At 46.5% G+C, this 12,591-nt stretch overlaps 2 protein-coding genes across 2 annotated transcripts in view; one reads left to right on the forward strand and one right to left on the reverse strand.

Annotated features, from left to right (window-relative positions):
• Nucleotides 1–50: 50 nt before the first annotated feature.
• rufy1 (RUN and FYVE domain containing 1) lies at nucleotides 51–7,064 on the reverse strand (the record flags this gene model as incomplete). Its single annotated transcript, XM_080008184.1, has 17 exons — nucleotides 51–792; nucleotides 1,235–1,312; nucleotides 1,813–1,861; nucleotides 1,952–2,046; nucleotides 2,166–2,295; nucleotides 2,386–2,505; nucleotides 2,607–2,704; nucleotides 3,822–3,989; nucleotides 4,095–4,211; nucleotides 4,303–4,404; nucleotides 4,545–4,680; nucleotides 4,783–4,844; nucleotides 5,481–5,604; nucleotides 5,691–5,792; nucleotides 5,876–5,993; nucleotides 6,113–6,292; nucleotides 6,773–7,064. The coding sequence occupies 17 exons, from the start codon at nucleotides 7,062–7,064 to the stop codon at nucleotides 649–651; spliced, it is 2,115 nt and encodes a 704-aa protein (XP_079864310.1). The 3' UTR covers nucleotides 51–648.
• A 2,046-nt stretch (nucleotides 7,065–9,110) lies between these two features.
• Nucleotides 9,111–12,591, forward strand: part of hbegfa (heparin-binding EGF-like growth factor a) — a 3,694-nt gene continuing 213 nt past the window's right edge. The window contains exons 1-6 of the mRNA XM_080008699.1: nucleotides 9,111–9,350; nucleotides 10,191–10,463; nucleotides 10,607–10,802; nucleotides 10,908–11,066; nucleotides 11,184–11,270; nucleotides 11,408–12,591. The exon at nucleotides 11,408–12,591 is cut by the window's right edge and continues 213 nt beyond it. Coding sequence (XP_079864825.1) covers nucleotides 9,308–9,350; nucleotides 10,191–10,463; nucleotides 10,607–10,802; nucleotides 10,908–11,066; nucleotides 11,184–11,256 — 744 coding nt within the window. The 5' untranslated portion in view covers nucleotides 9,111–9,307 and the 3' untranslated portion in view covers nucleotides 11,257–11,270; nucleotides 11,408–12,591. The remainder of the gene's footprint in view (nucleotides 9,351–10,190; nucleotides 10,464–10,606; nucleotides 10,803–10,907; nucleotides 11,067–11,183; nucleotides 11,271–11,407) is intronic.

Genomic DNA, 12,591 nt, shown 5'->3' on the forward strand with positions numbered 1-12,591 from the left:
ATTGAATTTGCCATAGCAGAATAAAAACCACAAGTCTTACTTAAATTTAATCTTTATCAAATATTTGGGTTAAAAAAAAAAAAGTTTGTCATAACATGCCCAAACTCTTCAAGAAAATGGCTTTGTAGCATTGACACAAGCCACAAAATGGTTAAACATTCTAAAATAGTCTTGATTTGTGTTAACATTCTACAGTCATTTACAATTTTTAATGTGACTTTGCAACGATAATGTATATGCATAGAAAGCAGACTTATTTAAACTGGCAAAATAAGTTGATCAGTACGCTTTACAGGTTTTGCCTGAGAAGCCTAATAAAACAAACTTAATTACCCATTGCACAATCCAAAACAGTCTGCTGCGCCACATGGTTAAGATTCACATGCCACGGAAATCCCAATTTTGACCTCATGTGCTCAGACTGCTACCTCCAAATGACAAAATTATTCGTTTCCCAGCACAAATTTGGAATGCTAAGCAAAATGAGTGAGTCTCAGCAAACAAGCTGATCCCATTGACGACTTGAATGTGTCTGGAATTCCGTGTTAATGTAGAAATAAAATAAAAAATCAACTACACCCCTCACTAGGATTTGAACGGTGAGAAATGGAAATAATTGTGGAGTGAGTAGCCCGATCCTCGGCTGTGTCATGAGCCTGTGGAGGAGCTTCTCTGCAGTAAGAGGGAGTGGCAGATGTCACAGACTCTCACGGGCCGGGGGTAAGAAGGTAGTGCCAGCTCATTACCGGAACAGTTGTTACAGTAGATGTCTCCGCAGTTCCGACAATGGTGCTGCAAATACAAACGCACTGTATCAGGGTTTGTTCTGGCATTAGAAAATTTAATTCAAGGACTTCACGCAAAACAAAATCCAATTTTAATGTGAGCTTTATTAATTGAAATATAACATTTGTCTATTCATATTAATATATCCATGAATCTGATCACTGTACTTAGTTGAATGTAATCTAAGTACATTTCAAACCATGCTGGATAAATATTACAGGGTATATCACAGGTTTTTAAATTATGTCCCCCGGCCCTCAAAGACCTCAGCACAAAATAGGCTATTCAAGGGGGGTCTCTCTCTCCCTCGGATTACCTGTACTTACCATTTCTCAGGATGAAATTCAAGCACCTCAAGGGCCTGGTGACAACCCTGCAGTATACAACTTAAATATATGGAAACAAGGAGGGGACTATCACATCAAAACACGGTAGACGAGCAGCTCACCTTCCTACGGGAGATGGAGAACTCCTTCTGGCAATGCTTGCACTGCGTGGCCTCGTCGTCCTTCAGCCAGGCGTGGCCCTGATGGGGACGACAGGCAGGTGGTGTCACTAAGAACCAGGATGCTGCTCAGTCCTTGCATCAGAATGACTGAGACGGTACTAAGTCAATATCAATGAACGTTGGGAGTACTCTTGTTTATTCAATGTGCCCGACATTTTAGAATTTATGTGCCACAGCTTTCTGTTATAGACCTTTTCAGAAGTATTTGGGCTGGGTGGCGATTTTATGTTGTTTGTCTTTTAGGCGGCACGTCATACATACATAGTCATATCGTGATCCAAAATACCTTTTCTCGGAGCAAGACGTCCGAATGAACAACAATTTCAAGCTGATATACTCAACATGACTGTATATTGGAATGAGACCAACCTCAGTTGGAGGGAAACGTGTCATTAAAATACTGAATTACAAGATTTTTCTGGATGAGGAAATTATTCCCTTACAGTATAGAAGTCGGGTACAACCGCCTATAAATACTGTGTGCTACTCTATTCTGAACTAATGAAATCAATATTTACCTTGAGGGCTTTGTTGACCTCCTTAAAGTCCTCCATCTTGAGTTTGGACCTAACAAGAGGAAAAAATGCGGTGTATGGGATTTAACATCTGGGGGTGGGGCGGGGTAGGGTGGGGGTGAGGGGAGTTGCAGATACTGACTGACTGAGGTGCAGGCCCATCTCCTGTAGAGCCTGCTCCTGCTGCTCGCACAGCTGCTGGAGCTGCTTCTTCTCTTGCTTCAGGTCCTGCAGCTCCTACACAGCGCAGCGGGACAAAAAAGGTTGGTACTTTGACAATGTTTGAAGGATGACTATTGGTGCCTTCTTAAGCTTTTGGCACGCGAGAGGTTTTCCATGCAGCTCACGCAACCCACCGTGTGCAGCCCCTGGAGCTGCTGCAGCTGCGTGCGGAGCTCCACGCTGTTGTCCCGCTCCCTCTGCAGAGCTCTCTGCATGCTCTGCCGCTGCTCCTTCTCACTGCGCAGCTCGCCTTCCAAACCCAGCCTGGACACAAGAGTCACCACATGCGTTTTTTTTTTCCTAATTGACATTTTTGTGCTCATTAGATCCCAACTTGGCTCGGCGCATCATTACCTCAGTGCATCCAGGTCAGTGAGTTGTTTCTGCAGAGTTTCCGCTTTCCCCTCCAGCTCGGACCTCATGTCCCTGTCCCACTGGTTGCTCTGCATGCGCTCCGACTCAGATTTCTGTAGCCTACGATGGAGAAAAAATTTAATAAAACAAGACCATATATTTTCCACAGAGCCAGTTAAAAGAAGTAACACACACACACACACACACACACAGACACACACCTCTGCCCCAGCTCACTCATGGCCTTCTCCATTTCGCACATCTTCTGCTCAAGCTGGACGGCCTCCTCCTGCTTCTTCTCTGCCTCTCGCTGCGAGTCCTAAAGAGACAAAACACGCATGTGGATTGGCGTACTACATGTTCATAAGCCATCCAGGGTACTTTACTAAGTGAGTAAAAAGAACAACGGCTTCTCAGACATTGTCATATAGCCGCTCCACTTCCTTTCAGCGTGTTGCAGGTTGATGACGACACTGCAGAGTTTCTTCGTGCCCGATAGGATCGGGCTTTGTTTAAAAACGTTCGATACATGTCCTGTGGTATCTGGCACCAAGAAGTTAGCAGCAGATCCTTTAAGTCCTGGAAGTCGAGAGGCGGGGGCCCCCATGGATCATGCTTGTTGTTCCAGAACATCCCACAGACGCTTTATCGAACCCTTACCCCGCCCATCCACATGACTTAGAAGAAAACGTGATTCATTAGACCAGGCTACCTTCTTCCATTGCTCCATGGTCCAGTTCTGAAGCTCACGTTCCCATTGTAGGTGCTTTCAGTGGTGGACGGGGGTCAGCATGGACACTGACCTGTCCGCAGCTACGCAGCCCCATACACCGCAAACTGCTAGCACTGTGTGTTCTGACACCTTTCTATCATAGCAGCAATAACTTCACCACTTTGTGCTAGTTCTTCTGTGCGATCAGACCAGACGGGCTAGACTTCCCTCCCCACGTGCATCAATGAGGCGTTGGTCACTCATAACCCTTTCGCCGGTTCACCGCTTGTCCTTCCTTGGACCACTTTTGATAGGTACTAACCACTGCATACTGGGAACACCCCACAAGACCTGTCATTCGCTCTGACCCAGTCGCCTAACCATCACAATTTGGCCCTTGTCAAAGTGGCTCAGATTTTCCCTGCTTCCAAAACATCAACTTCAAGAACTGACTGTTCACTTGTTGCCCAATATATCCCACCCCTTGAAAAGTGCCATTGGAACCAGATGAGGTATGGTACTCACCTCACCTGTCAGTGGTTTTAATGTTGTGGCTGATCTGTGTAAATGGCAATTACGTTTTCAACATTTGCTAGTATCGAAGCAATGCTGTTGGAACAATGATGTTGCCGGATCTTGAGACATAGCCCTAGTGTTCAAGCCATTTTTTTTTTTATTTTCTGCGAGACAAGCAAGTGAAGGAGCGCATCGCATGCTCAGATACCTGCGCTTTGTGGAACATCTGCAGGTTGAGGGTCTTGACCTGGTCGAGCTGGAGCCGCAGGGCCGCGAGCGTGTCCTGCTTCTCGTGGGTGTCCTTCTCCAGCAGCCTCATCGCCACCTCCATCTCCTGCTTCAGACCCACCTGCAGCTCCAGCTCCCGCTCCAGCTCCTAGCGCAGCAAACACAAACGCCAGCGGGTTGAAATTCAAGCTCCGGGCCCACACCACGGGGTCGTCATGACTGCACACGCGGGAGCGCAGGAGCTCAGTCCGACCTGGCGAATGCGTTTCTCCTCCTTGTACTGATTCCACACCACGTTGTACATCTCATCCAGGCCCTGCCGCGTCTGTTTGTAGGTCTCCAGCTCCACCTGGCTGTCCTGCAGGGTTGCCTGAAACGACAACACATCAAACAGTTTTTGGTATTTCCACGGCACAGCCAAGTCGATCTTCACTTAAAGGTGGGGGGGGGGGGCTTCTCACCTCTTCCTTTTTCTGGCTGGACTGCAAGATGGTCTCGTTTTCCTTTCTCAGCTGATCCTGCTCTTCACGCAGAGAGTTTATTCTGTCCGTTGCTGCAGTCAGCTGGGAGGAAGCAAACACGCAGCCGCTAGTATTTCGGTCGCGTGAGGCCGGATCGAAGTGACATTGTTGACGAAAGCACATTAAAACGTCCCTTTTTTTTATTTAACGCAGATTTAATTCACACACGAACATCGACCAACCTCCTCTACGAGCTTGCTGTTGGTCCTCTCTAGCGAGTCCATCTTGGCCTGGAGGTCACTAACTGTGCCACTCAAGTGACGATTCAGCTCCTCTATGTAGTGCTTCTGATCCAATATGGCCGTCATCTTAGCTTCACTGAGAGAGAACAGGGAATTGGTATTTGGAAAGAAAATATCAAGTTGGATTTCGGTTTCAGTTTCATTTCATGGCAGAGTCGAACCTCACAAAGCAACTCACTCTTTTGGTGCCTCACTGTTGACCGGATCTTTCAGATAGAGGGAGAAATCAATGACGGCCACCTGAACGAGACGGACAAGGACTTAGGACCACCATGGCTCATTCTGGCATTGTAAAACTAAATTCAAGGACCTTCAAGTATCTTTTTAAGCACTTTCTTTCCCCCATCTTCAAGGACTTCACACAAAACAAATTAAATTATAATCTTAGTCTCGTCTATTATTTATATTAGTACATCTATATATCTATTACATGATCATCTATAGCATGGTTGGAAAAGGACATTTACAATAGTAGATGACAATGAGAGTACCATTGCTATCGACTATTATAAATGTCCTTTTCCAACCATGCTGGATTAAATTTCAGTTTCCCTGGCATAATCTACACTGTAAAAGCAATTCTTGAAATGTTTTATTAGGTAACAATTTGAATAACAAAACCAGGGAGAATATCACAGGTTTTCAATGATGGCGTTTCTTCCCCCCCCCCCCCAATAACTTTGAGCACTTTGGCACAAAAGGGGCTCTTTTCAACGTATTCCAGTACTTCAATTTGCGAGGACAAAATTCAAGCACTTCAAGGACCTGGTAAGACGCTTTCTCCACACATCTCGACTAACTCCTCCCGCCAAGACGAGGTTAAGTATGTCTGCAGGCAGCGGCGTCAAGGCACAACAACGCCCGTCCAGTTCTCACCTGGGAGTCCAGGTCCTCCCCTTTAATACAGAGGTTTGCGTCAATGACGTTGAGGCCCACCAGCAGCCCCCCAATCACTGTCCCCTCTTCTTCCATCATTAAGGCTCCTGGCTCGTAGAACTCGCTGAAGAGAGCGTAGCGGTCAGTGAACAAGGAGGGCGGCACGGACGGCGTGTGAAAACGGAAAAAGCAAGTCATTTCCCCGCTCACCCGAGGAGATCCTTGCGGTCCATCAGGGCTTTCATGTAGTCGGCAACTTTCTTCTGCATCAGAGCCAAATGGAGCCAGGCCCTCGCCCGACCCAAACCAGTCCTTAAAAAAAATGGACAACAGTGAAATCAATCAGAAAGAGACATACTATAGCAGAGAAACGAGGTATGTAACACTGAGCTTACTTAAGACCGGGCAGGTCTCGGGCACTGGTCACAATATCAAGGGACTCTGGGCACAACTTCTCCACCAGCTCCAGAGGCCCCCAGATGGACTTATTCTGCCCGATGAAGGACTTCTTGGCTGCAGGGACACAACACAACGAGAACGATCGGGACTCGAACGCGTCCTGCGGTTTCGTTTGCTGGGCGGGACGGGCCGCCGCCGTGGCGGCGGTGTCGTCGTCGTCGTCGTCTCCTCACCCTTTAAGCCGTGCTTGAGGCAGTGCTCCAGGACGACGAAGAACTGCTGCAGCGGAGGGAAGTCCGAGTCCAGCGTCCGGCCCAGGCTCAGCGACGACTGGATGAGCACCTTGACGCTCAGCTTCATCATGCTGAGGAGGTTGGACCGCTCCACGGACACGGGGTCTCTGGCCGGCAACACTGCGGAGCACACACGCACGGGAGGCAGGGGGGTGGGGGGGGGGGGAGAGCGTGACGACGGCGAGATCAGCAGAACCCAGAGCGCTAGACGCTTAAAATTCGATACTTTACAGACGGATTTGAACTCGATGTGAGGCTGTTGATCGGACACATCTCCAGCGGAAGGGTCGAGCGGAGTGGTTAGGCTGGGGAACTCGACCAATTTATGACAAAAATCGACCATATCGACTCGTAAAGCCGGGCCAGAATTGAACGCTTTAAGACTTGAAGTCCACAGTGGAGAGGTGGGGGACAACTTGTCAGGTGATGGTCTGCGGTGGAGGACACGTTCCATACGCATCCATTTTTAACCCTTTCCGTCACGTGTGCTGGCAATTGGCCGGGTTTAACAGCAAAGCAGAAGTTATTGAATGGACACACAGACACCGCGAAACACGACACCGCATTATATATCGTCTACAGGGGAGAGGTTTTACACACCTGGGAGTATTTTGGTGCCGTCCTTCCCGGTGTCCTCCTCAGCCGGGGAGCTGCAGCTGGTGCTCGTGTTTTTGAGGGAGGCTCCGTAGCCGACCCCGCCGCCGATCGTCTCCGTCGCCTTTCGGGCCAAGGACAGGATGGGGGCCGACCAGCCGCTCTCCGGGGCGGGCCCGGGTCTCGGCGCGGCCCCGTCGCCGCCGGCTCCGGCCTCCGCGTCGACGTCGGGGAGTCGGCGTCCGCGCCGCTCGGCCTCGTCGTCAGCTGTGTTTGTTTCCGCTGCCTCGTCGGCCATTTCTGCCCTGGAGTACCACGTGACCAGCCCCGAGCAATCGACTCGGCGGGGAGAGTCGATTGAGAAAGTCCTGAGCAGTCGAAAGCGTTTGAATTGTTTTCTTCTTTCTTTTGTTTTTCTTGTCTTTTATTTCATTTTCCTTATTGTTATTATTTATTTAATACACTACTACTATTTAATACTATGGTTGTCGTTAAACATCTAAATACATAATTATGTGTGTACATATATATGTTTTATTTTGTTTATTTCTTAATTGTACGTCTAATATATTTTTCCTTTTTTATATGTTCGTAATTCCTTTATTTATTTTTGTTTTTCTCTCCTTCTCAACCCTATTCTTATTTTTCGAAAAATACTTTTAAGAATAGAAAATTGTTAATTATCTGAATATATACATATATTATTGTTGAAGATTCAAGATTCAAGATTCAAGATTTTTTTATTTGTCACATACATATACATACTTTCATACATATATGCAGTGAAATGTAATGCAACGCACCCGGTGATAGCACACAATATGTCCTAGGAAAAAAGAAATTAAAGTTAAAAAAAATCCTTTCTAATAGACCAACTAACTGACTCCTAAAACGTAATACAGTAAGTTGAATACTTATAGAATAAGATAAAAATATATAGAATAAAATACAATAAAAATAAAATGAAATAAAATGGAATAGATAGAGGGAATATGCCTATGTATGTACAGATATGTGCAGTGTATCTTATAAAATACGAGGTACATCCGATTTTCTAATATAATTGTATGACGTCATTTTCTGATCTAATGTTTCTGATACACATGTTTTACGATTAATATTAATATGACTATTCATTTCTTGAAAGCGTTCCTGTGACTCTCTACCACGTGGTGGCGGTAGTGTCTCAACATGTGGCCCTACGTTACACACCCAATTAATTCCCTTGATCCATTTAGTTGAAAGATTTTTGTTTTTCTTTTATAAAATTCAATTCCGGCCCAAACCACCAATTTCAAGTTTATTCAAAGGGTTTATAATACGAACACGTATGATATCACCCTGCGTAGTCTACTACTACTCTAGTATAAGCTTCCACACAATGAGGACATTCTTCTCACAATTTTATATTTTTAGCATTTTAGGGACCGCGGCCATTCAAAGCGGATAACAATAAGTGCAAAGACGCGTGCTTATATTCCTGTCACCATGAAATAAATGCAGCCAGGGGCCAACACTTCACCACACAATACCCTGAAGCATGTTTGATCTTTTTTTTTTTTGTTAGTTGTTTTTATTTTACTCTACATATTTCTGTCAATAGTTTGAGTTAAAAATAACTCAAATTGGGAGTGTTTGTTCAAGAAAGTGCAATGTCGGGCTTGTCGATCCGGTCTGGACGGCGGGTTCCGTTCTCTTTATTCAAATGCCGAATTGAGCAACTCATCCCAACCGTCCACGGGATATTTAAATAGTCTCAGTTTATAGAAACAGGCTCCGTTTGTTTAAAATGGCTCAGTTTAGAGCGAAAACCCGTGACTTTGTCTGTATCAGATTTCCACCACCAATCAGATCAATTGATTTGATTTTTTTATTTATTTTATCCCCGAGGTGACTTTTTTTTATTTTTAATTTGTTTTTCCATCATCTTCACCTTCAAGTTTACTGACAGACGGTTTTACCGACGCGTCTTCCAGCGCCACAGCAACAGTCAATCAAATCCACCGCGGACGCCTTTCACCCATCGCAGGTGCCAGACCTTTGCGTTGCGGGCAGGAAAGGCGGACCCCGCCACCGACGACGGGAGAGAGCGCATCCAGGGGAGCGCATGTACACCCCCCCCCCCCCCAAAAAAACCCCCAAAACATATAAAGTGCAAGGTGAGGGAATTCGGAATACACATCTAATATGGGATACAAATATATAATCACAGTCATAATAATCGTATGGATGAGCCCTTAAATACGAGCACCGCAGTGGGGCAGTGGGGCAGTGGGCGTGGTGGCGGTGCGGTAGCCTATAAATGCGGCTCCGGTCCCTGAGCAGACGCTCCTTACGACCCGCCTGGACGAGGCAGCGCCACTGGACGAGTCCCGCGACGAGCCCCCTCTTCCAGCCTCTGTTTATCACCCCAACCGCCGCGCGCAACCGAAGCCGGGGAAGAGGGAACCGGAGCCGGTGAAAGGGAATACAACCTTTTTTTTTTTTTTTTTTTTAACTCTTCTTTTTTTTTTTTAATTGTAATACTCGGGATTTTGAAACATGAGGCTCCTGAGAGTTGCGCTCCTACTCGTTCACGCCTTCGGTGAGTTGGATTTATTTATTATTACTATTATTATTATTATTATTATTATTATTATTATTATTATTATTATTATTATTATTATTATTATAAATAATAATAATATAATAATAATATAATAATAATAATAATAATAATAATAGTTATTATTATTATTATTATTATTATTATTTAAGGAATCACAAATTAATGCAGTTAGGAACAACACCCTCAATAATACTTTGAAACTACTTTTTTCCCCCTGCTTGTTTGTTTATTCGTTTACTTTCGAGGGTGACTTGTTTGTCTGTAAAGCGCTGGAACGCGGCGACCTTTGCGGACGCGCCGGGTGTTTTCCTGCGGGTGAACTCGGTGGTTTTCGTCGTGCGAGGGCAGTAGCGGAGCTAATGGGGTCATCTCTCTTATTTTAGAGCATGCTTTATGTAACTGGATACTCTTTATTTTTAACTCATATTCTTGACTGGCATTAGCTAAGCGTCTATCCATGCGATTTCTGTGCGTGTGTGTGTGTGTGTGTGTGTGCGTGCGTGCGTGTGTGTGTGCGCGCGCGTCCATGTCACACACACGTCAGACGGAGAAAGCATGTGTCAGGTTTTTTGGGGTTTTTTTGGGGTTTTTTTTTTTCCCCTCTCAGCTTCACTACATTTAAGTCCCAATTCAGTCTTTCTGAGTCTGGAGCTCTGCCAAGTCTACGAGCCAAGGAAATCCCAGTTACCCCAGTAAAGGGAGTCCATGTGCAGAGCAACGTGTTCCAACACGCCCGGCAAGCTCTGCTGCTTCACTCAAATTACAGACTTCCCCGAAACTCGTCCTTTAATGTTGTTTTTCCCTCCCCCTCCCCAGTGGTGTCGAGGCTGACCAGTGGCGCCGCCGTGGACCGGTATGAAGACAGACAGCAGCACACGGCGGTGATCAACCTGCTGGGGACAAGGAACGACAGGCGGATGGAGGCGGAGCAGCCAGGTGTGGTGGGCAGGCCGACGCCGGACTACGACGAGGAATATGAGGATGATGACGACGATGATGGTCTTGGGGAGGAGGGCGAGGAGTACTACTACTACGACGGCGAGAATGAGGATCAGCTGTCCGGAGACTCAGAGATTGAAGTACCGCAAGGTATGCAACACGCCTTCCCTCCCCGTCAACTCACTCATGCAAATATACTGTATATAATAATAATAATAATAATGATGATGAGAAGAAAGGTATTTGTTGGTCTTTTAACTCAAATCCACCCGTTCATCCGTCTTTCTTCGCAGTCGCCATGTCGAGCAAGCCCAAGGACGAAGCCGCTTTGCTCAACGCCGAGAGTGAAAGGAAGCAAAGGCGAGGGAAGGGGAAAAAGAAGGGAAAGGGCAAAGGGAGAAAGAAGAATCCGTGTCTGGGGAAGTACAAGAACTACTGCATCCACGGCAGCTGCCGGTACCTGAGGGACCTCCGGGCCCCGTCCTGCGTGTGAGTACAGCGAGGCTCGCCGCCTTCCCGTCATCGACCCGACCTCGATTCGTTTTTTCCGAAAGCTCACGAGCGCTCTCCCCCCTTTTTTTTTTGCCTTCTCAGGTGCCACACGAACTACTCGGGCGAGCGCTGCGAGTTCCTGATCCTGACGCTGGGCGGGAAGAACCAAGAGGGCTACAGCAGGACCACGGCGCTGGCGGTGGTGGCGGTGGTGCTCTCCTCGCTCTGCCTCACCATCATCGGCCTCCTGCTCGCGCTCAGGTGAGTGCGGCGCTACGGGGCGACGCCGACAGGCGGGCGCCGGCTTTTCGTGCCTCTTCCTGAGGGAGCGGTGGGCCGTCTCGACTTTTGACTCGTATTTTTTTCGCACGCACGCAGGTTCCACAAGCGCGGGGCGTACGACGTGGAGAACGAAGAAAAGGTCAAACTCGGGTTCGGCCCCACCCACTGAAGAGACGGAACGGGGTAAGAGCCGGGGAAGCACGCGCCCCCCGCTATGGCTGTCAGCGCTTAAACGCCAACGTGTAAAAAAGAAAAGAAAAAAACAAACAATAAACGAACGCACCAACACCACTGACGTCCGCCCTTTTCCTCTCTTCCAGGCCAGGAATGCGGAAGTTCTACCTCAAAATAGAAATGGAGAAGTGAATTGCAAAGAAGAACAGAGGGGAAGAAGGAAGGTAGAAGGAGGGATCAGCGGGGGACGCGCCTCACCGCCGGGGCGCTCTTTGCCCGCCTGGGAAAACGAGCGGCGGGACGGTCAGACGGCAACCGGGCGGCTCGGCGGGGGGCTCCCCACTCCTCCCCCCGTCAGAAGGCTTTTTAAGACCCATTAGGACCGAGCCTGCCCCGCCTGCCCGGCTGAAACTGGAATACTGGGCGGCCCGTGGGAGGAGGATGGACTGGATACGCGATGAGGAGCACATGGAGGGGAGGACGAGCGGGTGGGAGCATGAAGGAGGAACATGTCTGGACTCGGCGCTGCTTCTCAGCTGTATTTATAAAAAAAAAATAATAAATAAATAAAAAAATGGAAGGGAAAAAAAAAAAAAAAAAAAAAACCCAAAAAAAAGGACACCCCAGGAATTTCAGACGGAACAGGATTTACAGTTGTTACTACCACCCCCACACATCAATGAGAGGTCAACCTGGAGTATTTGGATTTTCTTTTCAAAAGACAGCATTTTATATTTTCCTGCAAAGTGTTATTTCTTCGTTCAATGTACTGTAAAAAAAAAAATGTTATTTATACTATCTTTATTTTAATTTATTTATTTATGTTGTGTTGTATTTATGCCAATTTAAACTGCTTTCATCCACTCAAAATGCACTGTCAATCTTTTTAAATTATTATTGTTACCTTTATTCTTATTATATTTGATACTGCCAATATTTATTGATAAAATTTAGAAAGCGCATTCATTGCTATTGGCATTAAAGGCAAACATGAAAAATAAAAAATGTATTAATGTGTTACTATTATTGTCTTTGATTTTGGCACCCATTAGATGCTAAACATAACTGTGGTAATTCAATCAAGACATTTATTGATAAGGCCCTGACTTGGGGTCCAGCCCTAACATATCCAAGCCAGGCACCATCTTTTATCTGTTCAATTGGTCATGTTTTGTGCCTATATGTTAATCAGTAAATCTTTAAAATGATTCATGCAGTTATGCAATAGAACACAGCTTCTGCCTTTCTGAGAAGAGTTGAAAAGGGAGTCGAATATATCTGGAGCCCTTCGTGGCCTCAGCTTGTTGCAAGTGTTGGACGGAGACGTTTT

This window comes from Zeus faber (genome assembly GCF_960531495.2).
Source record: "Zeus faber genome assembly, chromosome: 10".
NCBI classification, from domain to species: domain Eukaryota; kingdom Metazoa; phylum Chordata; class Actinopteri; order Zeiformes; family Zeidae; genus Zeus; species Zeus faber.